We start from the raw sequence: 27318 nt of genomic DNA on the forward strand, positions 1-27318 counted from the left end.
TTCCTCATACCCACTACTGCTGGATGATCAGACAGGCTTCTGACCATGGGTTATGGTTCCAGGGTCCTTCTTCCAGCACCCGTATTTGGTCAATTTGTCCCGAAACTCTTTGGTTTTCACTGCATAAATAATAGGATTGAGCATTGGAGGAACAAGGAAGTAGAGGTTCCCAAGAATGGTGTGCACATGGGGTGCAATTCCCCTACCAAAGCGGTGAGTGAGAAAAGAGAACAGCGAGGGAGTGTATGAGATAAGCATGACACAAATGTGTGTGGTGCAGGTGTTGACTGCTTTGTGGTGGGCTTCCGTAGAAGATAGTCGCAGTACAGCCCGGATGATAAGCACATACGATGAAGCAATAGCTGAGATGTCCAGCCCAATAACCAACAAGGCCACCACGAGACCATATATCCTGTTGACTGTGGTGTCCACACACACCATCTTCACCACAGCCATGTGCTCACAGTAGGTGGTGGGGATGACGTGATTTACATGAAAGGGCATCTTCTGGAGGAGGACAGGCATGGGCAGAATGAAAAGGATGGCTCTCACTAAACTCACCAGGCCAATGAGCCCAATGCGACTATTGGAAAGGATGGTGGCATAACGCAGAGGTTCACAGATGGCTACATAGCGGTCAAAGGCCATGGTCATCAGGATGGCTGACTGCAACACAGATATGAAGTGGATGAAGAACATTTGGACCAGGCATCCCACATAGCTGATCTCACTGTGGCCAAACCAGAAGATGCACAGCACCTTAGGAATGGTGGTAGTGGACATGCCCAGGTCTGTGAGGGCCAACATGCAGAGGAGCAGGAACATGGGTTTGTGCAGGGAGCGCTCTGTGCAGATGGTGAAGATGATGGTGCAGTTCCCAAGGATGGTGATGAAGTACATGGAAGAGAAGGGGACAGAGATCCATCTGTGCTTGTCCTCCATCCCAGGAATGCCTTGGAAAATGAAGAAAGGTGGGTGACCCAGGGACGCATTGCAAACGGTCATGGTGATTCTTTGGGGAAATACCTGAGAAGAACAATAAAAAAAACTTCATGAGCCTCAAACTCCAAAAGAATCAATGTTTTCAAAATGGAAAACTAAAAAGGTGGAATGTGTAGACACTCAAAAATGATTCTGGAATCAAGCTAACATATGTCATGTAGTATAGTAGAATGCTGTCATGTTAGAGTTATAATAATGTGGTGTAACATCTGACAAATACATATTTCATTTTGAATGTGTTATTCATGATGAACTGAATCATTATTCACACAAGACATCATTTTCACAAAAATTATTATGTGTAATTTTGAATGTGTATCCATTTAGAGAATGTCACTTGAAGCCTGTGAGGCAAATGTGGATAGAAATACCAGCCACTGTGACAGAGTATTCAAAACCACTCTCAGTCCACTTAAGATGAAATAAGTCCACAAAAGAGCTGTTCAGTGAGGATCAAGAATGAAGCAAGTGACAGGGCTCTGGGAACCTGAGACCAGGATATCAGGATGGAAGTGCGAAGCCACCTCACCTGAACCACTTACCGGAATAGGAGGCAGGCAGAGTGTGGGAAGCTGGTCCTGGACACCTTCTTCAAATGTGTGTGTGTGAGTGTGTGTGGCTGTATGTTGCTATATCTACACATACACCCGTGTGGCTCATGGGGAACACACTCTGTGCCCGGCATGTCTCCACTCGTCACTCTCGGCACCCACAATCCATGGTATGGCCCTTTAAGTAACCTAAGCAAAGTCCCCCTAGGTGCCCAGAATTAGCTCTTTGCTACTCCCTCCTTCCCAAATGCATACTCTCAAGGCACCACTGCTATTTTGGATAAACTTGACCCTGGAGGTTTCCCTAAGCTCCCAGGGGATGAGGCTGGTTGACCCTAGCAGTTCTGGGCATGTTCCAGTCTTTGGCAGTCCTGGAGGAGCCTGAGAGGAGACAGTGAAATTAAAGCTAAATCTGGAAGTAGAGGAGTTCCTGGCCGCTTGTATTCCAAAGGCTCTCTTTCCCAGCTATGTATAAGTGTGGGAAGCCGGTAGGACCTTACTCCATGACTGGGGTAGTCATGCTCCTGAAGGCGTCAGAGATACAGCCCCTGTTGTTGGATACCCTGGTAAAATGTTGTTAGCAGCTCTAGCTCCATCTATCCTTATTGTCTTCCAGGTTTTTTACTCTAACGTGTTTCCTAGGCCAATGGCTTTACCATAGACGTTCCCTCAGGGTATGTTCTGCAATCCCACTTCTCATATCCCAGCATCCCCTCAGCTTCTGGGTCAAGATATAGCATATTTGTTTTTCGTTAGGTCAGAGGAAGAAAATTTGCCCAAAATAGTCTAGCACATCCATTGCATAATGCAAAGGACAGGTCCAACTACTCTCAAAATCATACAAAGACAATTCAGAAGTAAGACTCAAAGGGCTAGATTCTAAATTGTAATCTGTTGGGGCACCTGGCTGGCTCAGTCAGTTAAGCATTGGACTTCAGCTTAGCTCATGATCTCGTGGTTCATGAGTTTGATCCCCACATGGGGCTCAATGTTGGCAGTTCAGAGCCTAGAGACTGTTTGGATTCTGTGTCTCCCTCTCTCTCTGCCCCTCCCCTGCTCATGCAATTTTTCTCTCTCTCTCTCAAAAATAAATAACATTAAAATAGAATTTTAAATTGAGATATCTAAATTGTAGTGCAAGTTCTGCCTTAGCCTAGCCCTGTAGGGAAACTTGGTCAAAGTCAGGTGTCAGCAGGAGTAAAGCAGGGGCTGAGGGAAGGAGTGGCAGAATGAAGAGCCTGGAACAATCAATACATCAACAGAAAGAATCATCAACAAATGTAGATAAGCATGGGGTACCTGCTCATAGTCATATCCACACAGCCTTCCCTGCAGAAAGCTGTGCTCTGGTACCACATCAGAATCCTGCATCAGTCATTCTTTCTTCTCTGTCCCAGCGAGATCCTGATGGATGACAATGACAGGTAGCAACCAGAAAGAATCCTTTCTTCCTAGACTTGCTTTCTCACTTTTACATCCATGGTCCGGTGAATTCCCTGCATAGAACCTCTAAAGAATCTCTTCTTGTAGAGTGTCCCCAAAGTCCTATCAAGTGCTGACATAGTACTGCATCCTTGACCTCTCTTTCACAACTTTTAATCTTGTTCTTTGGATAATCACACTACCCAGGGAGAATAGCCCTGGTCTGATTTCTTCCAAAAACCTGTATCCCAGTCACTAGCATCATGCTTGGCATTAGTGGGCAGATTAGAAGAGTCAAATAAATGAGTAAGTTAGTGAATAAGAAAACAAAATAATTTATTTTAAATATGAACTAATTATGTGTCATAATTTATGAGATCTTACATGGTTTTGTTTTCTAGTGTCATAAAAACCAAAAACAGAACTATATTTGAAGGCTATGCCTTCTCCTTCAAATGAATTCATAAATCAGTGCCAATCCAAACAAATTTCAATTATTCACTTTCCTTGTAATCTTGACAAAATAATTCTGAAATCCAACTGGAATAACAAATATCTGAAAATAATAATGATATAACACAGGGACTATTGTCCTACTAGATATTAAAATGTATCATAACATGGTTGTACTTTAAATAATTTATGGTACAGGCAGCATACCATAAATAAGGTATGGTACAGGCACAGGCAGATTATTTGAGCAGAATAGCATCAATACAAATGCCTAAATCCATATACCATATGTTACATAATAAAGACAGTATCTCCAAACCATGGAGAAAATATGGATTATAGATAATATAACTATATAGAAATAACTCTGTATATTTCATATAACTCATGATATTTTCAAGCCTGTCAATGATAATATGGGTTACTCTTATTTTCATCTGTTAGAAACAGAAAGCTTATACAGAATAATATAGGATGTATCCATATATTCACAATACAGATTAAGAAATGTTACATGGCAACACAAACAGACACTCAGATCAATGGAACAGAGTAGACAACCCAGAAATGGACCCACAAAAGTATGGCCAACTAATCTTCGACAAAGCATGAAAGAATATCCAGTGGAATAAAGGTAGTCTCTTCAGCAAGTGGTGCTGGGAAAACTGGACAGCAACATGCAGAAGAATGAACCTAGACCACTTTCTCACACCATACACAAAAATAAACTCAAAATGGATAAAAGACCTAAATGCAAGACAAGAATCCATCAAAATCCTAGAGGAGAAAGCAGGTAAAAACCTCTTTGAATTTGACCACAGCAACTTCTTACTCAACACGTCTCTGGAAGCAAGGGAAACAAAGGCAAAAAGGAACTTTGGGGACGTCATCAAAATAAAAAGCTTCTGCACAGCAAAAGAAACAATCAACAAAACTAAAAGGCAACTGACAGCATGGGAGAAGATATTGCAAATGACATATCAGATAAAGGGTTAGTATCCAAAATCTATAAAGAACTTATCAAACTTATCAAACTCAACAACCAAAAAACAAATAATCCAGTGAAGAAATGGGCAAAAGAAATGAATAGACAGTTTTCCAAAGAAGACATCCAGATCGCAACAGACACATGAAAAAATTCTCAACGTCACTCATCATCAGGGAAATACAAATCAAAACCACAATGAGATACCACCTCACACCTGTTAGAATGGCTAACATTAACAACTCAGGCAACAACAGATGTTGGCAAGGATGTGGAGAAAGAGGATCTCTTTTGCACTGCTGGTGGGAATGCAAACTGGTGCAGCCTCTCTGGAAAACAGGATGGAGTTTCCTCAAAAAATTAAAAATAGAACTACCTTACAACCCAGCAATTGCAGTACTAGGTATTTATCTAAGGGATACAGGTATGCTGTTTTGAAGGGGCACATGCCCTCCAATGTTTATAGCAGCACTATCAACAAGAGCCAAAGTATGGAAAAAGTCCAAATGTCCATCGATGGAAGAATGGATAAAGATGTGATATATATATCTATATATATAATGAAGTATTACTTGGCAATCAAAAAGAATGAAATCTTGTCATTTGCAACTATGTGGATGGAACTAGAGTGAATTATGCTAAGCAAAATTAGTCAGAGAAAGACAAATACCATATGACTTTACTTACATGAGGAATTTAAGATACAACACAGATGAACATAAAAGAAAGGAAGCAAAAATAATATAAAAACAGGGAGGGGAACAACACATAAGAGTCTCTCAAATATAGAGAACAAACAGAGGGTTACTGAGGGGTTGTAGAAGGGGGGATGGGCATTAAAGAATCTACTCCCGAAATCATTGTTGCACTATATGCTAACTAACTTGGATGTAAATTAAACATTTAATTAATTAATTAATTTAAAAAATAAGAAATGTTACAAAAAGAGTAAGAGACTTGGGGCTCTTTACTTGTGGGGCAAGTAGTTTACTTGTGGAGTTTTTTTTTTTTTATCTTTGAAAGATGAATTGTATCATTATAACTCCTTCAACATTTTATACTTCTTAAAAATATTTTTACCACATAAATGTGAATCCTAATTTAATGAATAACATTGTAACATATATTTTTGGAACATATATTTTTAAGCTCTTTGTAAATGGTGTTATGCCATGCCAGTTTACAAATCTTTATTTTTCTCAACGTTATATTTATGAGATACACTCATGTTTTGCATGTAGGTCTGGTGAAGTACTTATTACTTCTAAAATTGTATATTTATTATTACTCAATAGAGGTACTATGAGACATATACATTTTAATGAGTGAAGATACCACAATTAATTAAATTATTTGAATGCAGATATTATACTTTATTCATTGATTCTTCTTTGCTGAATATTTAATTGGTTTACAATTATTTATAATTATGGTTTACAATTATTTATAATTATAATGTTGTTATTAATATTCTCATATAAACCTGTCTTCCTGCTTTATTGATTGGCCACATCCTTTAGTTGAATTATAAAACTTAGCCATCTCAGTCTATTTTGTCTGCTTTAAATTATGACCAGTCAGGCCAAGAGTATGAAGTCTCTAAGTGAAGCGTGCCATGGGAATAGAAGAAAGCCATAGATCAGGGGTTTACAAGTGAGTAAACCAGGGGAGATTTCTGGGAGTGACTGGGCCAGAGATTGAGATTATGCCAATAGCAAAAGAGAAAAGAGTAAAAGAGGCATCTCTTCCTGGAGCCATCTTACCTTGAGAGATCCTTATGAGTGAGGTCAGATTCATCATTCTTAACTTACTGAAGTCCAGTCTTGAGGACTCACAGACCCTCCTTTTTATTTATTTATTTTTTAATGTTTATTTATTTTTTTTTAAAGAGAGAGACAACGTGAGCAGGGAAGGAGCAGAGAGAGAGGGAGACACAGAATCCGAAGCAGCCTCTGAGCTGTCAGCACAAAGCCCAACGCAGGGCTTAAACTCATGAACAATGAGATCATGACCTTAGCCAAAGTCCGATGCTTTACTGACTGAGCCACACAGGTGCCCCACAGACCCTCCTTTTTAGAGGGGACTTGAAGTTCACCCAATTGTTCTCACTTCAAAAGAATTTTAGAATTCTTACCTGAGATAAGATCCAAAAGTTCTGTAAAAATTCTGTAAAGACACCTAAGAATCAACCCAACTAAAGAGGTTTACTCTGAAAACTATAGAACACTTATGAAAGAAATTAAAGAGGTCACAAAAAAAAAGGAAAAACATTTCATGCTCATGGATTAGAAGAACAAACATTGTTTAATGTCTATACTTCCCAAAACAACCTATACATTTAATGCAATCCCTATCAAAATACCACCAAGATTTTTCACAGGGCTAGAACAAATAATCCTAAAATTTGTATGGAACCACAAAAGATCCCAAACGCCCAAAGCAATCCTGAAAAAGAAAAAAGAAAACTGGAAGCATCAAGATTCCGAATTTTAAGCTATATTACAAAGATGTAATCACCAAGACAGTGTAGTACTGGCATAAAAACAGACACATAGATCAATGGAACAGAATAGAAAACCCAGAAATGGTCAACGCATCTTCAACAAAGCAGGAAAAAATATCCAATAGAGAAAAAACTGTTTCTTCAACAAATGGTATTGGGAAAACTGGATGGTGACATGGAGAAGAATGAAACTGCACCACTTTCTTACAGTGTACAGAAAAATAAATTCAAAATGGATGAAAGACCTAAATTTAAGACAGAAAATAATCAAAATCCTACAGAACAAAAGGAGCCATCTCTTTGACCTTGGTGGTAGCAACTTACTATTAGACACATCAAGGAAAGCAAAAGAAACAAAAGCAAACATCAACTATAAAGACCTCCTCAAGATAAAAACTTCTGCACAGGGAAGGAAACAATCAACAAAACTAAAAGACAGTCTACAGAATGGGAGAAGATATTTTCAAATGACATATCAGATAAAGGGTTACTATCAAAAATCTATAAAGAACTTATCAAACTCAATACCCCAAAAATAACCCAGTTAAGAAATGGGCAGAAGATATGAATAGACACTTTTCCAAAGAAGACATCCAGATGGCCAACAGACACATGAAAAATGCTCAACATCACTCGTCATCGGGGAAAAACAAATCGAAACCACAATGAGATACCACTTTACACCAGTCAGAATGTCTAAAATTAACAACACAAGAAACAACAGGTATTGGTGAGAATGCAGAGAAAGGGGAACCCTCTTGCACTGCTGGTGGGAATGCAAACTGGTGCAGCCACTCTGGAGAACAGTGTAGAGGCTCTGCAAGAAACTAAAACTAGAACTACCCTATCATCCAGGAATTGCACTACTAAGTATTTACCCAAAGGATACAACATTACAGATTTGAAGGGGTACAAGCACCCCAGTGTTTATAGTAGCATTATCAACAATAGCCAATCTCTCTCTATGAATATATATATATATACACATATGCACACATATATATGCATATATATAATATTCCATTATATATAATAGAATATTACTCAGCCATCAAAAGAATGAAATCTTGCCATTCACAATGACGTGGATGGAGTTAGAATGAATTATGCTAAGTGAAATAAGTCAATCAGAGAAACACAAATTCCATATAATTTCACTCATATGTAAAATGTAAGAGACAAAATAGATGAACACATGGAAAAGGGGGAAAAGACAAGAGAGAGAAACAAACCACAAGAGACTCTTAATGATGGAGAAAAAACTATGGGTTGATGAAAGGAGGTAGGTGGGAGATGGGCTACATGGGTGATGAGTATTAAGGAAGCACTTGCGATGAGCACTGTGTTTTGTATGTAAGTGATGAGCCACTGAATTCTACTCCTAAAACCAATATTGTACTGTATATTAACTAACTAAAAATTTAAAAACATATAAAAAGAAAAAAAAGAAAAGAAAAAATAAAATAGTCTGACAAGTGAATTCAGTAAGGTCATAGGCTACAAAATTAACGTTATAGAAATCTGTTGCATTTCTATACACAAATAATGAAGCAGCAGAAAAAGAATTTAAGAAAACAATCCCATTTACAGTTGCACCAAAAATAATAAAATACCTTGGAATAAACCTGACCAAGGAGATTAAAGACCTGTACTCCAAAAGTTATAAAACATTGGTGAAAGAAATTGAGGATGACACAAAAAATGGAAAGACATTCCATGTGCATGAATTGGAAGAATAATTGAGTTATTGAGTTCATAATGTTTGTGCTATTAAAATAATTTTAAAATAACCTTTTAGATTATCTAAATCCACAATTTATTGATTTTGCCCTAAATATTGGATTTAAGAAATTGGCAGACCCTTTGGCAGACCATTCAATAAAATGGGATCAAAGGAAGACTTGATACAAATTGAAATCATTTACTTGTCACCTGAAAAACATTGCTTAAACTTTCTCTCACCAAATTCTAGGCAGGTAGCTCTGTAATCCAAAGTGGAACTTCCCTGGAATCAGACCACTTCTGAGACAGCTCTGCTACACATGATGGGTACCAACAGCCCACAGTTCCCATCGAAATCTACTGAGGTCGGATGCAGTTTCCTTCCATTGCAGTCAGCATGGTTTTGCATGACCTGCTTGACTGTATTTCCATTCTTTTATTAACTATTTGAATGAATATTTAAATACTCAATGTCTGTCCTTTGTCCTGTACACATTTGACAAAGTATCAAATCCGTAGCTTCTTCCATAGAACAATAACATATAAGCGCTAAGAACTTCCTAATAATCCCTAAAACAGTAAAAGCACTTTTTTTTTTGGCATTGAGCTTTCTTAGTTTAAATAAACATGCAAGCAGTATCTGTCAAAAGCTGAAGAACTGACAACAGGAACACAAGACCCTCAGTTGGTGGCACATATTCAAGCTATTGTCTCAAATTTAAACACACACACACACACACACACGTGTGTGTGTGTGTGTGTGTATCTGTGTGCACATATATATAAATGTCTAAATCTCTTTCTCTGTCTCTGTCTGTCTCTCTCTCTCTCTCTCTCTCTCTCTATATATATATATATATACAGACATCATTGCCACAGAATCGAGTATTGACATGTTTGATACAGTTACTGGCATGTAAGACTCCAAGACCCAAGAACGTGATATTTTAAAAACACTAAGGCAAAATGCAACAAAGGATAATTAGTGAATAAGTATCTTTGGTTTGCCGATGTGAATTCAATAAAACTAAGAAGTTGTAAAGATGCTAGCATATTCTCAGGTGTATTGGTCTATTAAAACACCCACATGACTGAAGTTTTAAGAACAGAACCTCAAAGCAGTGGTATTTTAAGTAGAGGAAGAAAAAACACTCCTGAAAACCCATTTTAAACACTGATAGTAGGTATGTTTGGAAAAAGCATTTTCAGCCTCAGAGTACCGAATTTTGTATCACACAAGCAGAAAGAAACTATTTAAAAATACAAACTAAATAAGCTCACAAAGCCACATTTGGCACTACAGATAAGAAGAAAAGAATACCACCAAGTTCCCCCCAGTGTCCACTCTTGTGCACACATGCAAGACTCTGAGGAGAGGGGTGTGCTTTCACTTCTATCAAAATGGAGCATGAGCTCAACATGGGAAGTGTTCACAACCAAAGGAAAATGTAGAAAGCACTTTAGGAAAAGGAGTCTGCAGTGAGAGAAGAAACATGGTCTTTCCCAGAACTACAAGACAGTGACTTGGGGACATAGTGAGCAAAGGGAGGGACACCACCAGCTTCATTTGTCTCTATTTTTCACTTCTCCTAGGTCTGTTTTGTTACATTTGCATTGGAGAAGACTGCCCATGGGGAAGAAAGTGTGATTTACCAAAGAAATAAAGGAGAAACGTCCAGGACTGAATGAGTCAAAAAAGAAAATATGGGGAGCCTGGGTGGCTTGGTTGGTTGAGCGTCTGACTCTTGGTCTAGGCTCAGGTCATGAGTTTAAGTTGGTGGGTTCGAGCCTCACGACAGGCTCTGTGCTGAGAGCATGCAGCCTGCTTGGGATTCTGTCTCCCTCTCTCTCTCTGCCCCTCCCCTACTCATTCTCTCTCTCCCTCCCTCTCTCTCTGTCTCTTTCTCCCTGTCTATCTCTCAAAATAAATAAATAAACTTTAAAAATAATAATAAAAACAAAAGAAAAGAAAGAAAATGTCCCTTGGCCCATGTCAAGGAACAGGAAAGAGAATTCATAACTGGCAACAGGGAGAAATTAAGAAAAAAAATTGTTGCAAGTAAAAGATCAAAGCTAAATAAGTGTCTAGGAATATGGATAGGAGAGTACAAATTGTGAGAGAGGGACTTATACCCACATGTTTGTTTACATGCACTAATATTTTAAATATATAAGACAATTATGAGTACACCTAATACATGTTTAAGGGGTTGACTTCATGGACTGGGATCACTTAGAAGTAGAAAAACGATTTTTGTATATCCTACCACATTTGATTACTTTCCAAGTGCATGTATTATTTTAGCAGCAACAACAGAAAATACAATACCAAACATAAATAATATTCTCATTCACTTCTCTGTGAAAAAGAAAACTGAGAGAAAAATAAGGATGAAGGAGAACCATGCACATCTATAGGAGCTCTTTCTAGGAGCTCTTTTAAATATTTTTAATATTTTTATTTTTTATTTTATTCATTTTTAAGTTTTTATTTTAATTCCATTTAGTTAACATACATTTGAGAATATCTTTATTTTTTATTTTTTTTAATGCTTATTTATCTTTGAAAGAGAGAGAGAGCACGCGCGAGTGAGCATGTGTGGGGGAAGGGCAGAGAGAGAGAGGGAAACACAGAATCCGAAGCAGGCTCCAGGCTCTGAGCTGTCAGTGCAGAGCCCTACATGGGGATCGAACTCGTGACTGCAAGATCATGACCTGAGCTGAAGTCAGATGCTTAACTGACTGAGCTACTCAGGCACCCCGAGAATATTTTTAGACAATACCTGCCAAGGTTACCTGAGTTAGCTATAATTGTGGACATTGAATTATCATAATAAAGATAGAAAATTTTGTTATGAAAAGTTGGAAAATTAAAATAATAATTCTGTTGGATGGGCTCAAGGTATGAGCTCCCTGTTAATCTCAAAACAAGCCCACAGCCTACTGTGAGGCCTCTGTCATGTGGACTGTTTCAGTAGGTAATCCCATGCCACTTCCTAATGCCCTGGGTCACACTTTCAATTCAGGCACTGGTGCTGTGACCATTTCCAGGCGGGTGTAATCAGATAGTGGACATCAGGTCATACTCAATACCTGGAGCTCCTTGCCATGGGCTTCCCCAGCTTCATGGCATGGAACACCCAGGTACCAGCTATGCTGTCATGGGTACACAACCCAGAAGTAAAGGGGTTGAGGACAGGCACCCCACAGGAGCCACTGGGCAGAATCTTCTCTCTCAGGGAGGACACTTCTGAAATGCATTTTCTAAGGCTCTTCAACTGGTCCACACAGGGTGGAAACCAGTCTGTGCTAGCCCTGTACAACTGGATAGAAAATCCCTGTGCTGTCTTTTCTTCTTTCTTCGTTTTACTCCACCTGTTTTGTGCACGCAGTCCCTGTGATCACTTTTCTAAATAAACTCCAATATGCAAGCTTTTATCATAGGCCCTGCTTTCTGGGGACACCAGGGTTACCTTCCCCAATGCTGAAAATTCTTCTGCCCCAATATCTGAGACTCCACTCAGAGATATTGCCTCCCTCATAGTTTCGGAGATACATTTTATTTATAAAACCATTATATAATCATTCATACAAATATTTATAATTTATTTATTTGACAGGACATCTCAAACCTCATGTTCTCTAAAACTTGAGATAAGGATAGTTAAGTGAAGTGGCCTATATTCAAATTCCAAATGCCTGATAGAAAGAAGAAAATGCTTTATACTGAACTAACATATCAAACGTATAAACATTTTTCTAGTTTTTCATGACTAGGTATGATTCTATAGATGTGAAAGGAAAACTAGGCAATTAACAAGTGTGTCTCTGTCCCATTTACAGCAAGTCTACAAGAGACAAATCAAGGTCATCCTTCAGTAAAAACAATCAACCATAAATTAATACATTTGTGAAAAAGGAAAAAAGCCCAATGAGAAAGGCAGACACATTCAGGCATCCTTCTGGTGGCTTCTCTGACTTCCAGTTCCCCAAGTTTTCCTATTTTCAGCTGCTGCTGCCAGTGTCCCCTGCACATTCTCCCAAGATGTCTTGTGTTAAGGTGTTAGTAAATTTTTAGCCTATTATTTCATTAAAGAGACCACTCAGGGAACCTGAGTGGCTAAGTTGGTTAAGCAGCCAAATCTTAATTTTGGCTCACGTCATGATCTCACAGTTCATGAGACTGAGTTCCACATCAAGCTCTGTTCTGAGAATGTGGACCCTGCTTGGGATTCTCTCTCTCTCTCTCTCTCTCTCTCTCTCTCTCTCTCTCTCTCCTCTCTCTCTCTCTCTCTCAATAAATAAATAAACTAAAAAAAGTCTTTTCATGTTTACAGAACATTTCACCAAAACACAAAAGGAAAAATATTACATCATGTAGACACCTTTCTATACCTCACATCCATTCAAATCAGATTGAAGAAAATCAATCTCAGAACCCAGCAAAAACGAAGCCTCCTACTACCACAGCTCCTCAGGCTAATGGGCCCCTCGGACTTGTTCACTCTCTGCTACTTATTTGTCAGTTAGAATACTAATAATAAGACATTGTGCTGAGTCATTTAGTTTTGGTTTGAATTTTGTCTATGTTTTGTGGAGGATTAACTATCTGACCTTGGTCCTCTAACCAGACAGGCAGGACTCTTCCTCAAACCTACTGCTCCTATTTCTTCCATTCATAGAAAAGGCACTTCCTGTTCAATCCTCATTTTTTTTCCGCCTCAAGCCTGTGCCCTTTATTTCAAGTTCTGAAATGTCCTAGCCCTTGGTATCCAACGGTTCAGCATACTGGAAACATTTGTTATTATTTCTTACCGCAGGCACAACACTCTGGAGAAGGTTCATTTCTTTCCCTCCTGGTAAACTATTGTAAGAGACTCACTTAAATGGTGGTCATGTGGCTTTAACCATAGGCATCATTTTTACTGAATTCTGCCTCATATATTAGTTATACAATATGATGAACAACACTAGAATCTTTCTGGTTTCAGCTTCATGAAATTTACAATATTCACCATTATATCTACAATAACCTTCTAGAATGACAAACGATATCCTCTGAATTAATGAATTCCCACATGTGGGCACAAGACCTGAACTGCACAGCTGCCATGAGTACCTGTTCAGGACGTCCTCCTGGGCACCCATAGAAATTGCCTTACAGAGGTCTGCATTCAAAGGTTTCCAGTACAAAATCGATTTTTGTAGCTATAACTATTAGCAGGGCATTCTCAGACATTTTCTTTGTGAGACATTCTTGTCAAACAGTGAATTCATTCAGAGGAGCAGAACAGTTGACTCTGGGAGTTTCTACAAGTAGGAAATTAGGTCCAATGCTTGTAAACCTTTACGGTCAGGAGCTTCTCCTTTTTCCTTTTCCTCTGAGAGCTGTCTGAGACTGGCAGCTCATGTCTCCTGTGCATATTCCTTTGTTCTTCATGGAAATAACCAGTCTCTTACCCAAACGTAGGGTGAACTAGCAGAGAAAATAAAGCAGTGACTGTAAATGTTAATTTACTCTTCCTTGTCCTTTCTCATTGCCCCCTATCTCCACCCCCCCGTTTCCCCTGAAGCAAACAAATACAAATGCATGCCCACACCCACATAATTCTTGCTCTCATATGGTAAAGTGGTGGGCCAGTTATTTTTGCTCAATGTTGTCTCCATATGGAAACATCCTAACTTATTTTCTATGCACTCTGTGTGTTTTGTTGAAAGTGCTTTTAAAAACATGATCAATATAACTTTCCCAACTGGCATGTCAAGAAAGGAGAGAATATGTCATTATTCTAACTTCATAGGCAACGATTCTTCCTTTAGACCTTTAGAGTTACTGAGAGCAAGGAGGTCTCCTGTGACATAGCCTCTCTGTCCAAGAGTGGGACAGTCAATCTGCCCAATACGACATATCTCATCACCAGTCAATACTCCCAGGAACTGCCTCCACTAAACATTTTTTCCTCATACCCACTACTGCTGGATGATCAGACAGGCTTCTGACCATGGGTTATGGTTCCAGGGTCCTTCTTCCAGCACCCGTATTTGGTCAATTTGTCCCGAAACTCTTTGGTTTTCACTGCATAAATAATAGGATTGAGCATTGGAGGAACAAGGAAGTAGAGGTTCCCAAGAATGGTGTGCACATGGGGTGCAATTCCCCTACCAAAGCGGTGAGTGAGAAAAGAGAACAGCGAGGGAGTGTATGAGATAAGCATGACACAAATGTGTGTGGTGCAGGTGTTGACTGCTTTGTGGTGGGCTTCCTTAGAAGATAGTCGCAGTACAGCCCGGATGATAAGCACATATGATGAAGCAATAGCTGAGATGTCCAGCCCAGCAACCAACAAGGCCACCACGAGACCATATATCCTGTTGACTGTGGTGTCCACACACACCATCTTCACCACAGCCATGTGCTCACAGTAGGTGGTGGGGATGACGTGATTTACATGAAAGGGCATCTTCTGGAGGAGGACAGGCATGGGCAGAATGAAAAGAATGGCTCTCACTAAACTTACCAGGCCAATGAGCCCAATGCGACTATTGGAAAGGATGGTGGCATAACGCAGAGGTTCACAGATGGCTACATAGCGGTCAAAGGCCATGGTCATCAGGATGGCTGACTGCAACGCTGATATGGAGTGGATGAAGAACATTTGGACCAGGCATCCCACATAGCTGATCTCACTCTGGCCAAACCAGAAGATGCACAGCACCTTAGGAATGGTGGTAGTGGACATGCCCAGGTCTGTGAGGGCCAACATGCAGAGGAGCAGGAACATGGGTTTGTGCAGGGAGCGCTCTGTGCAGATGGTGAAGATGATGGTGCAGTTCCCAAGGATGGTGATGAAGTACATGGAAGAGAAGGGGACAGAGATCCATCTGTGCTTGTCCTCCATCCCAGGAATGCCTTGGAGAATGAAGAAAGGTGGGTGACCCAGGGACGCATTGCAAACGGTCATGGTGATTCTTTGGGGAAATACCTGAGAAGAACAATAAAAAAAACTTCATGAGCCTCAAATTTCAAAAGAATCAATGTTTTCAAAATGGAAAACTAAAAAGGTGGAATGTGTAGACACTCAAAAATGATTCTGGAATCAAGCTAACATATGTCATGTAGTATAGTAGAATGCTGTCATGTTAGAGTTATAATAATGTGGTGTAACATCTGACAAATACATATTTCATTTTGAATGTGTTATTCATGATGAACTGAGTCATTACTCACACAAGACATCATTTTCACAAAAATTATTATGTGTAATTTTGAATGTGTATCCATTTAGAGAATGTCACTTGAAGCCTGTGAGGCAAATGTGGATAGAAATACCAGCCACTGTGACAGAGTATTCAAAACCACTCTCAGTCCACTTAAGATGAAATAAGTCCACAAAAGAGCTGTTCAGTGAGGATCAAGAATGAAGCAAGTGACAGGGCTCTGGGAACCTGAGACCAGGATATCAGGATGGAAGTGCGAAGCCACCTCACCTGAACCACTTACCGGAATAGGAGGCAGGCAGAGTGTGGGAAGCTGGTCCTGGACACCTTCTTCAAATGTGTGTGTGTGAGTGTGTGTGGCTGTATGTTGCTATATCTACACATACACCCGTGTGGCTCATGGGGAACACACTCTGTGCCCGGCATGTCTCCACTCGTCACTCTCGGCACCCACAATCCATGGTATGGCCCTTTAAGTAACCTAAGGAAAGTCCCCCTAGGTGCCCAGAATTAGCTCTTTGCTACTCCCTCCTTCCCAAACGCATACTCTCAAGGCACCACTGCTATTTTGGATAAACTTGACCCTGGAGGTTTCCCTAAGCTCCCAGGGGATGAGGCTGGTTGACCCTAGCAGTTCTGGGCATGTTCCAGTCTTTGGCAGTCCTGGAGGAGCCTGAGAGGAGACAGTGAAATTAAAGCTAAATCTGGAAGTAGAGGAGTTCCTGGCCGCTTATATTCCAAAGGCTCTCTTTCCCAGCTATGTATAAGTGTGGGAAGCCGGTAGGACCTTACTCCATGACTGGGGTAGTCATGCTCCTGAAGGCGTCAGAGATACAGCCCCTGTTGTTGGATACCCTGGTAAAATGTTGTTAGCAGCTCTAGCTCCATCTATCCTTATTGTCTTCCAGGTTTTTTACTCTAACGTGTTTCCTAGGCCAATGGCTTTACCATAGACGTTCCCTCAGGGTATGTTCTGCAATCCCACTTCTCATATCCCAGCATCCCCTCAGCTTCTGGGTCAAGATATAGCATATTTGTTTTTCGTTAGGTCAGAGGAAGAAAATTTGCCCAAAATAGTCTAGCACATCCATTGCATAATGCAAAGGACAGGTCCAACTACTCTCAAAATCATACAAAGACAATTCAGAAGTAAGACTCAAAGGGCTAGATTCTAAATTGTAATCTGTTGGGACACCTGGCTGGCTCAGTCAGTTAAGCATTGGACTTCAGCTTAGCTCATGATCTCGTGGTTCATGAGTTTGATCCCCACATGGGGCTCAATGCTGGCAGTTCAGAGCCTAGAGACTGTTTGGATTCTGTGTCTCCCTCTCTCTCTGCCCCTCCCCTGCTCATGCAATTTTTCTCTCTCTCTCTCAAAAATAAATAAACATTAAAATAGAATTTTAAATTGAGATATCTAAATTGTAGTGCAAGTTCTGCCTTAGCCTAGCCCTGTAGGGAAACTTGGTCAAAGTCAGGTGTCAGCAGGAGTAAAGCAGGGGCTGAGGGAAGGAGTGGCAGAATGAAGAGCCTGGAACAATCAATACATCAACAGAAAGAATCATCAACAAATGTAGATAAGCATGGGGGTACCTGCTCATAGTCATATCCACACAGCCTTCCCTGCAGAAGCTGTGCTCTGGTACCACATCAGAATCCTGCATCAGTCATTCTTTTTTTTTCTGTCCCTGCGAGATCCTGATGGATGACAATGACAGGTAGCAACCAGAAAGAATCCTTTCTTCCTAGACTTGTTTTCTCACTTTTACATCTATGGTCCGGTGAATTCCCTGCATAGAACTTCTTTTTTTTTAATTATTATTTTTTTTAATTTTTTAAAATATTTATTTATTTTTGACAGAGAGAGAGAGACAGAGCATGATGGGGCAGGGGCAGAGAGAGAGAGAGGGAGACACAGATCTGAAGCAGGCTCCAGGCTGTGAGCTGTCAGCACAGAGCCTGAAATGGGGCTCAGACTCACAGACCATGAGATCATGACCTGAGCCGAAGTGGGACGCTCAACCCACTGAGCCACCCAGGCACCCTCTGCATAGAACTTCTAAAGAATCTCTTCTTGTAGAGTGTCCCCAAAGTCCTATCAAGTGCTGCCATAGTACTGCACAGAATCCTCGACCTATCACAACTTTTAAGCTTGTTGTTTGGCTAATCACACTACTCATGGAGAATGGTGCTGGTCGGAATTCTCCACAAATCCTGTATCCCGATCACTAGCACCATGTTTGGCATTAGTGGTCGGATTAGAAGAGTCAAATAAATGAATAAGTTAATGATAAATGAACCAAATAAGTTCTTTCTTGGGATTCCTGGGTGCTTTGTCGTTTCAGCATCCAACTTCAGTTCAGGTCATGATCTCACGGTTCATGAGTTCAAGCCCCCGCGTTGGGCCCTGTGCTGAGAGTCCAGAGTCTAGAGCCTGTTTCAGATTCTGTGTCTCCCTCTCTCTCTCTCTCTCTGCCCCTCCCCTGCTCATGCTCTCTCTCTCTGAAAAAAGGAATAAACAATAAAAAAAATTTTAAGTTCTTTTAAATAGGAACTAATTATGTATCCTAGCTTATGAGATCTTACATGGTTTTGCTTTCTTGCATTAATAAAAACCAATAACCAACAATATTTGAAGGCCATTCTTTTTCCATCAATGAATTCATAAAATCAAGGCCAATCCAAACAAATTTCAATGATTCATTATTAGAATCTTGACAAAATAATTCTGAAATTTAAGTGGAAGAACAAATCATTGAAAATGATATAACCAGGGACCCCTGCCCTACTAAAATTAAAATATATTATAAAATGTTGCAAAAAATGAAGCTAATTGCAGGAAAAGACAGCTTATTTGAGCAGAATAGCATCATTACAAATGCCCAAGTATATATGCCATATATTATACAATAAAGACAATAACTTAAAACAGTGGAGAAAAGAGAAATATTAAATAATTTAATTATACAAAAATAAATAAATCTATATCTCACGTCACTCAGGATGCATAATACATAACCAGAAGCCTTCAGTTCCTGGATGGTGATCTCTAGACCTCTGGAATGTCCTGTCTTACAAAATTGTCTCCAATTTGCCTGGTGGCTTTGGCCACTGGACAGTCTATCAGTATGATTTACGATGAGGGTTTTGGGTCACATCATATCAGTTCTGACCTCAACAATAGCTGAAGACTAGAGGTATAGCTTGACTTCCTGGAGGGACAGGAGAATAAAAGCCACCACATGAGCAATATGTAATCAAGCCCCAACAACAATTCTGGACACCAAATACTCAAATGAGCATCCCTGGTTGGCAGTAACACTGTGTAGTCACATATGGTGACCAAGAGGAGCTAACACCCATCCATGACTCCACAGGGAAAGGACAACCAGAAACTTCACACTTTGAACCCTTACTGGACTCTGCTCAATGCATCTCCTACTTCTGCTATTTTAATCTGTATCTTTTTGTTATAATAAAACTTTAATTCTGAGTATAGTGCTTTTCTGAATTTTGTAAATTTGTCTAATACATCATTGAACACAATGGTGATTGTGATGACCCCCCCAAGTTTATAGCCAGCTATAAAATGGTGGAGGTCCTGGGACCCCTGAGTTCATTGGAAGCATCTGAAGTAAGGGTGGTCTCCTGGGGACTTTTCTCTCAGACCTTACAGTTTGACCAACGGAAGGTAATTCTAAGCATTGGGTAGAGATGGATTTTCTGAGTTTTATTAGATTGCTATTAATCATATAGAAAATTAAGTTAGACATTGTTCCAGCTTGATTAGGCTGTTGTATAGCAAATCACTCCAGACTTAGTAGCTTAAACCAACATTATTTTGCTCACAAATGTGGAATTTTAGTCAGTGCTCAGTAAAGACAGCTTGTTTCTCTTCTTCTAGGAGCTGGTGAGGACATCTTGACTACTGGCTCTACTTAACATCAGAGAAGGGGCTGGAATCATCTGGTACTGGCTTACTCCAAGGTGTGGGGCTGGGCCAGGAGAATTTAATAGCTAAAGGCTGGAACAGCCAGGAATCCTCATTAATCTCTCTTCATCTCTAGATGATATCATGGCAATTTCAAGAAAATTGGAATACTTACATGTGAATGAAAGAAAAGAAATAACCAGAAGGAGGGGAGGAGGGCAAAGGTGAAAGGGCAGTGGAAAGGAGAGAGACAAGTCTGTATTTCTTTCCACAACCTGGCTTCAGAAGTAAGTCATATTCTATCACTTCCAACATATTCTTGTCACTGGAAGTGAGTCACTAAAGCCAGCTTTATGTGAAGGGAACATAGCTTGTATCTTTTATTGGAGTGTCAATATCATTTCATAAGAAGAGCATGCAGAATGGGATACATTGGTGTAATTATGTTTTTATCATATGCCATGGACATCATTAAATTTAAATTTTTTTTCTAAGGTGAATTGGATACATAGTTATGAATATTTAGATATATATACACAGAGATTATGATATTCCCAATCCTGATTCAAACCATCTCCCTGATTCTTTGGTTTATTAAAGTATAATTCACATAAAAAACTGAGGGTTGATGGGGGGGCCATGGGGGAGAAGGGAAAATGGGTGATGGGCTTTGAGGAGGTCACTTGTTGGGATTAGCAATGGGTATTGTATGCAAGCGATGAATCACAGTAATCCAAAACCAAGAGCACACTATATACACTGTATGCTAGCCAACTTGACAATAAATTATATTTTTTAAAAAGTATAACTAACATACAATGTTATATATATTCCTTTCAGGTGTACAATATAATGATTCAACAATTCTATATATTTCTCAGTGCTCATCAAGATAAGTGTACTCTTAATCCTCTTTAGCTGCTTCACCCTTCCCCCACCACCTCCCCTCTAGAAACCAGCAGGTTGTTCTCTGTATTTAAGAGCATGTTTTTTTTTATGTCACCTTGTTCATTTATTTTTGTTTCTTAAATTCCACATATGAATAAAACAATGTGGTATTTGTCTTTCTCTTATTGACTTATTTCATTTAACATAATACCCTCTAGGTCCATCCATGTTGTTGCAAATGGCAAGATTTCATTCTTTTTTATGACTGAGTAATATTTCATTATATACATATCTATATATATCTATATCTATCTATCTATCTGTCTATCTATATATACACACACACATCTTCTTTATCCATTCATCTATGGGTGGATATTTGGGTTGCTCCCATATCTTGGCTAAAGTAAATAATGTTGCAATAAACATTTTCAAATTACTGTGTCTGCTTTTTAGGGGGTAAGTATCCAATAGTAGAATTATTGAATTGTATAGTACTTCTATTTTTAATTTTTGAGGAATGTCTATACTGTATTCCACTGTGCTACACCAATTTGCATTCCCACCAATAGAGCAAGAGGGTTCTTTTTTGTCCACATCCTGGCCAAAACTTGATATTTCTTCTTCTTCTTTTTTTTTTTTTTTATTTTAGCCATTCTGACAGTTGTGAGCGAATATCTCATTGTAGCTTTGATTTGCATTTCCCTGATGATAGTGATGTTGAACATCTTTTCATGTATCTGTTTGCTATGTGGACGTCTTTGACAAAAGTCCTATTCAGGTCCTCTGCTTATTTTAATTGAATTATTTGCTTTTTTGGTATTGAGCTGTTGTGAGAAATAATCCTACTGGCCCAATGAAAGAAGGGATGAAGAAACTCCGAGCACAGTGAAGCGAGGCTCTAATTAACATTCTTGCAAGAGTGGGTGTCTGATGGAAAGGCACACTCAGGAAGGTTACAGCAGGCAATTAATCTTCTAGCGTGAAGTCCCTCCCCTGATTCCTCTTTGGCTGAGTACTACAGAGGTTACAGTGTTACTCAGAAGTCACCTATGCCCATGTATGGCCAAAAAGTAGTCTGATTGGAACAAATATACATTCCTTGAGGTGACACAGAGACTTCAGTTCTTTGGTGCATGCTCATTGCAAAGCCCACAAAAAGGAGAGGGGAAGAAGAATCAGGAAGTGAAGTGTCTAAAGGTTTGGGACTCCATTGTGGGAAGAGGAGGGGTTCATACGTATTTCCAATAGTTTGTAAACCTATTGTTAACTAGATAGCACAGCTTTTATTTGGTATTTCTGAGAATCATCTCACTTACTTTTCACAACTCTATAAGTTCTTTACATAATCAAGGAAGTGAAAGACCTTTCCTCTGAAAACTATAAAAAACTGATGAAAGGAATTGATAACACAAACAAATGGAAAAATATTCCATACTCATGGGTTAGAAGAATTAATATTGTTAAACTGTCCATAAGACCCCAAGCATTCTACAATTTAATGCAATCCATATCCAAACACCAACATTTTTTTCACAGAACTAGAATAAGTAATCCTAAAACTTGCATGGAACTACAAAAGACCCTAAATCACTAAAGCAATCTTTAAAAAGAACAAAAGCTGGAGGTATCACAATCCGATTTCAAGCTAGATTACAAATCTGTAGTAATCAAAACAGTATGGTACTGGCACAAAAACAGACATATAGATCAATAGAACATAAGAGAGAGTCCAGAAATAAACCCATGATTATATTGTGATAGAGGTAGAGCCCCTCCCTAAGGAATGTGATGGAGGCCTTCTCAGAACAAAGAAAGGCAAAGTGGCCCAATCAACTCCTATACACATATGCATAACTCTAACACAACTCTGTAACTTGGACTGTATTCAATCAGACTATATGTGTCACCATATATGGGAGACAAAGAAGTAGAAATTGCATAAAAGCCTATACCCTGCTCTGCTCAGCGCTCAGCCTTTTGAGTTTTAGCCCACTGAATCCCTGCTAGCGTGAATAAAGCTGCTTCCTGGGAAGAAAGGCCTCAATGTCCCGTCCCTCTGTGCGAGAATCCTTCTACAATATGGCCAATCTACAACAATGGAAGCAAGAATATACAATGGGTAAAGATGGTATCTTCAACAAATGTTGCTGGGAAAACTGGATAGCTACATGCAAAAGAATGAAACTAGGACCATCCTCTTACACCATAGACAAACTAAACTCAAGATGGTTTAAAGACCTAAATAGGAGACCTGAAACCATAAAACTCCTAGAAGATCACATATGATGAGGTTTTGGGGTGATGGTGAGGTTCATGGGTTTTGGAACTGATGGCCAAAAAAGAATTCTTGAAGACATCTTTGGTGCAAAAAGGTGATTTTATTAAAACACAGGGACAGGACCTAGGGCAGGAAGAGCTGCACTGGGGTTGTGCAGAATGACTGGTTATATACTCTGAACTTGGAGAGAAGTTTCCAAAGAGGCTTTTATATGCTAAAGACTCACAGATTACTGAAGGCCTGACTATTATCAAGCTAAGTTTGTTTTTCCCTCTAGCAAAGCATTAACATTAAGACAGTGGAGAGTTCCTGGAGAAATGTTAAACTCTGTATTTGCCTTAAGTATTTGTCAATGGGCTACAGGTTATAAGGAAATTTAATTTTACCTGCCATTTCCTTCTTGCCTTTGTTCCCCATATCACTATGGAGAGGTGATGTGGGGCTCCAGGAAATAGAGTCTATAGGTTTTTGGAGATTAGACTATTGATAAGATTTTCTTTTTCTTGTAATTTACTAAGATATTTGTAAACTGATGGAGACTCTATCAGTTTAACCATTTATTTTCTGTCCTTTCTTTTGTCCTTGGGCAGCCAGGAGTGCCTGAGGAATGTCACACATATCCCACACATATCCCACCTGGGATGGGGGGTATGCTAGGTTGTATTTTGCCCTCGGCTTGCCTTATGGTCCCCCATCACATCAGTAATTTCTCTGACATAGAGAGTAGAAACATTTTTCTAGACAGGTTTCCTCAGTCAAGGGAAGCAAATGCAAAAAAAAAAAAAAAAGTGGGACTTCTGTGGAGTTATTTCTAGAGAGTGTATTGTAAGCCCCTGGGAAGGAGAATGGGGTAATTGCTGAAACATCAGCCATGTTCTGGTCTCAAGGCTGTCGAATGTGATAGCATTATGAGAACAGAGCTCCATGATCCCCCGGGAGCCAGTTAAGAAACAGACCTGCCTGGTAGTCTTTGAAACTGCACATCTTCCCTCCACGCTTTCACGTAAACACCAGATGTGTGTCTGGTTGATATCTGGAGGCTCTTTGTGTTTTCTTTCCATGCTTTGACATTCTTTGATATCTATATCTTATGCAACATAAAATAAAGACTGTGCAGACCCCCGTTGCTGCTGCTCTGTTGCAGAGGCAGCCCTGTATGTCCGCTTAGTCTGGTGTCTGAGAACTTTTTCTTGAGCGCATGGCAACAGACGACATCAATCCAAAATCTTCTGCACAGCAAAGGAAACCATCAACAAAACAAAAAGGCAACCTGCTGAATAGGGGAAGATATTTGCAAATGATATACCCAGTAAGGAGTTAATACCCTTGATTCTTTTAAAAAATAATGTAACACAAGCATAATTTACAAACCCAATAAGAATTTGTGATGGTTAATTTTATATGTCAACTTGACTGGGATAAGGGATGCCTCAATAGCTAGTAAAACATTATCTGTGGGACGTCTGTGAGAGTGTTTCAGAGGTGGGGGTGAGATTATCATTTGAACCAGTGGACTAAGTAAGGATAATAGTCACCAATGTGGGTGGGTAACATCCAATCCATTGAGGGACTGAACAGAACAAAAAGTCAGAGAAAAGGTGAATTTGCTCTCTTTGCTTGAGTTTGGACATCGGTTTTCTTCCCTTGAACATCAGCATCCCTAGTTCTCAGGTCTCAGATCTCATACTGACCCTCACACCATTGGCTCCTTGGTTTTCAAGCCTTCATTCTCAGGCTGAATTACACCACTGGCTTTCCCAGGTCTCCACTTTACAGACAGAAGATTGTGGGACTTCACAGTCTCTAAAATTGTAGGAACAAATTTTTTTTAAGTAGACTTCATGCCCAGCATAGAACCTAACACAGGACTTGAACTTATGACCCCGAGATCAAGATCTGAGCTGAGGTCAAGAGTCAGATGCTCAACTGCCTGAATCACCCAGGTGCCCCAATTTTTTTTAACTTAACTTCTTCTCTCCCTACAGCATGAGTTTCCTAAAGTCACACACTGTGCCTTATTCGCCTGTGAAATTCAATGCCCATTATACCTAGTACATAATTTATTCCACAATAAATCTCCTCTTTTATCATCTATGTATCTATCTATGTATCTATGTATCTATCTATCTACCTCTGTTATCATCTATCATCTATCTACCTCCTATCAGTCCTATTTCCCTGGAAAACCTGACTAATACAAAATTCTGTAGAGAAGCCTTGCTCAATGCTCTAATATAAGCTGCACAAAAGTTAGCCATTGGAGGAAATTTTGATGTGCACAAGATTTTTCATTTATAATGCACCTTAAAAAAAAGGTAACAAACCTCAGCTCCTAGGGAAGGTAAGCCTGTGCTAGGGCATGAAGGCCAGCTATTTGGAGAAAGATACTTGTCAAGCCTGAGTAACCTGGGTTACCCTGGTGAGGATCAGCAGGAAACTCTGTGTCCTGGGAATTCGTATATACCCAAAGCATTATTGACTAAATGAGGTTAAACAAAAGGTCAGGCTACCTCTCCATAGTAGTCCACAAAATAATTTACATAGCAGTCATCTCCATCTGTTTAAATCTGATGCCAGATACAGAGGAACCTGGGCTACCATGGCCATCTTTGGTCTCGCATTGACACTCTAATTACAAACACTCTTGGTCTAAGAAAGTGCTGACAATCAATCAATTAATCAATCAGTGGTGTGTGTGTGTGTGTGTGTGATTCTCAATTTCTTGAAGCTATAAGTAAGTGGATCTTTTTTTATCACTTTTCCTCTTTCCAGCCCTGAGTTTTCTGTACATAGAGTAATTTACTGGTTCTTACTATCAAAAGTACTACAATGCTTCCTGACCTTTTCCTAGGAAGATTCAAAACCTACAGGCCAATTAGTGAGCCACATAATAGCCTTACAGGAAAATAGTCTTCTGTAGATTGAGCAAGTATAAATGTGTTGTTCTAAATACTTCAGAAACTTTCAGATAATACATGATACTGGTTTGCTAGAATTAGCAGAAACAGAAACCTCTAGTCCAAGGATAAGATGTACTAGAGAAGATGAAAGATTAATTATAAAACTTTTCCCATTGGTCCTTGGGGTATATAGAGAGTCTAGCTACCTCCTTCCCATAAAAAAGCCAAATATTCTTAGGCGGATTTGTTTGGTATTGATGCCATAGACCAGGGGGTTAAGAACAGGGGGCACGAGGAGATAGAGATTTGCAAGTACAATGTGGACATGAGGAGGTACTTGGTGGCCAAAGCGGTGGGTGAAAAATGAAAAGAAGGCAGGTACATAGAAAACCAGAATCACACAAATATGGGCTCCACAAGTGCTAAATGCTCGGAATTGGGCATCCTTGGAGGGCAGACGCAGCACTGCCCGCAGGATCAAGCCATAGGAGGTGGTGATGAGGACCACATCCATGCCAGTGACTGAAAGTGCCACAGTGAGTCCATAAATGGTGTTGGGCTTGATGCTGGCACAGGCGAGCTTGGCAATGCCCATGTGCTCACAGTAAGTGTGGGGGATGATGTGGTGTCCACAGAAGGGTAAACGTTTGATGAGGATGACAAAGGGGAAAACAAAGAGAAGGCCACGGACCACACATGCCAGACCAATCTTCCCAATCACTGTGGCATTGAGGATGGATGTATAATGAAGTGGATGGCAGATAGCCACATAGCGGTCAAAAGCCATGGCCAGTAGAACAGCCGACTCTGTGGCAAAAATAGTGTGAACAAAAAACATCTGGGTGAGGCAGCCATGGTAGGAAATTATGTGGGACTTAAACCAAAATATTGTTAACATTTTGGGCAATGTGGTCGAACAGAGAACCAGGTCAGTGATAGAAAGCAGGCACAGGAAGAGGTACATTGGCTCATGTAGAGTTCTATTTGTCATGACGATGTAGAGGATGGTGCCATTGCCAACCAGAGCAAGGATATACATGGAGCAGAAAGGGATGGCAGCCCACACATGCTGATCTTGCATTCCAGGGATTCCAAGTAGAATAAATGTGGAAGGATGAAAGGCAGTGTTATTGATGACAGATGTGGACAGCATAATGATGAAGAGAACACAAGGCTTTATCTTCCTAAAAGTGGTTAGAAAATGAAATCAAGTCATCTTCGATGTCATTTATTCCCCCCACATATCCATTCAGTTTCTTGCCTCTCTTTCATTCCTATCAATTCGACTCCACTTCATGCTTTTCTCATTTCTTTCCTGGGGTATTAAAATAGCTCTGTAACTAATATGCCTACTTCTAGAATTTGCATCTTCCAGTGAAACCTCTACATTGCTGTACAAATATTCTATCATGTGAAAATAATCAACAATAATACAAATATAACCTTTCTTAGTGTATGCTGT

General features: G+C 39.7%; 3 protein-coding genes across 3 annotated transcripts; all 3 read right to left on the reverse strand.

Annotated features, from left to right (window-relative positions):
- Positions 1 to 1005, reverse strand: LOC112866120 (olfactory receptor 52P1-like). The gene has a single exon (XM_025929158.2). It carries the CDS (start codon positions 1003 to 1005, stop codon positions 28 to 30), a length of 978 nt encoding a protein of 325 aa, XP_025784943.2. The 3' UTR covers positions 1 to 27.
- A 13590-nt stretch (positions 1006 to 14595) lies between these two features.
- Positions 14596 to 15617, reverse strand: LOC147576699 (olfactory receptor 52P1-like). Its single transcript, XM_086679414.1, has one exon. The coding sequence runs from the start codon at positions 15598 to 15600 to the stop codon at positions 14623 to 14625; it is 978 nt and encodes a 325-aa protein (XP_086535540.1). The 5' UTR covers positions 15601 to 15617; the 3' UTR covers positions 14596 to 14622.
- A 10441-nt stretch (positions 15618 to 26058) lies between these two features.
- LOC112865347 (olfactory receptor 52D1-like) lies at positions 26059 to 27015 on the reverse strand. The gene has a single exon (XM_025928411.2). The coding sequence runs from the start codon at positions 27007 to 27009 to the stop codon at positions 26059 to 26061; it is 951 nt and encodes a 316-aa protein (XP_025784196.2). The 5' UTR covers positions 27010 to 27015.
- Between the last annotated feature and the right edge of the window lie 303 nt (positions 27016 to 27318).

The sequence above is a fragment of the Puma concolor genome, chromosome D1 (assembly GCF_028749965.1).
Source record: "Puma concolor isolate L17-30 chromosome D1, mPumCon1.1.hap2, whole genome shotgun sequence".
In the NCBI taxonomy this organism is placed as follows: domain Eukaryota; kingdom Metazoa; phylum Chordata; class Mammalia; order Carnivora; family Felidae; genus Puma; species Puma concolor.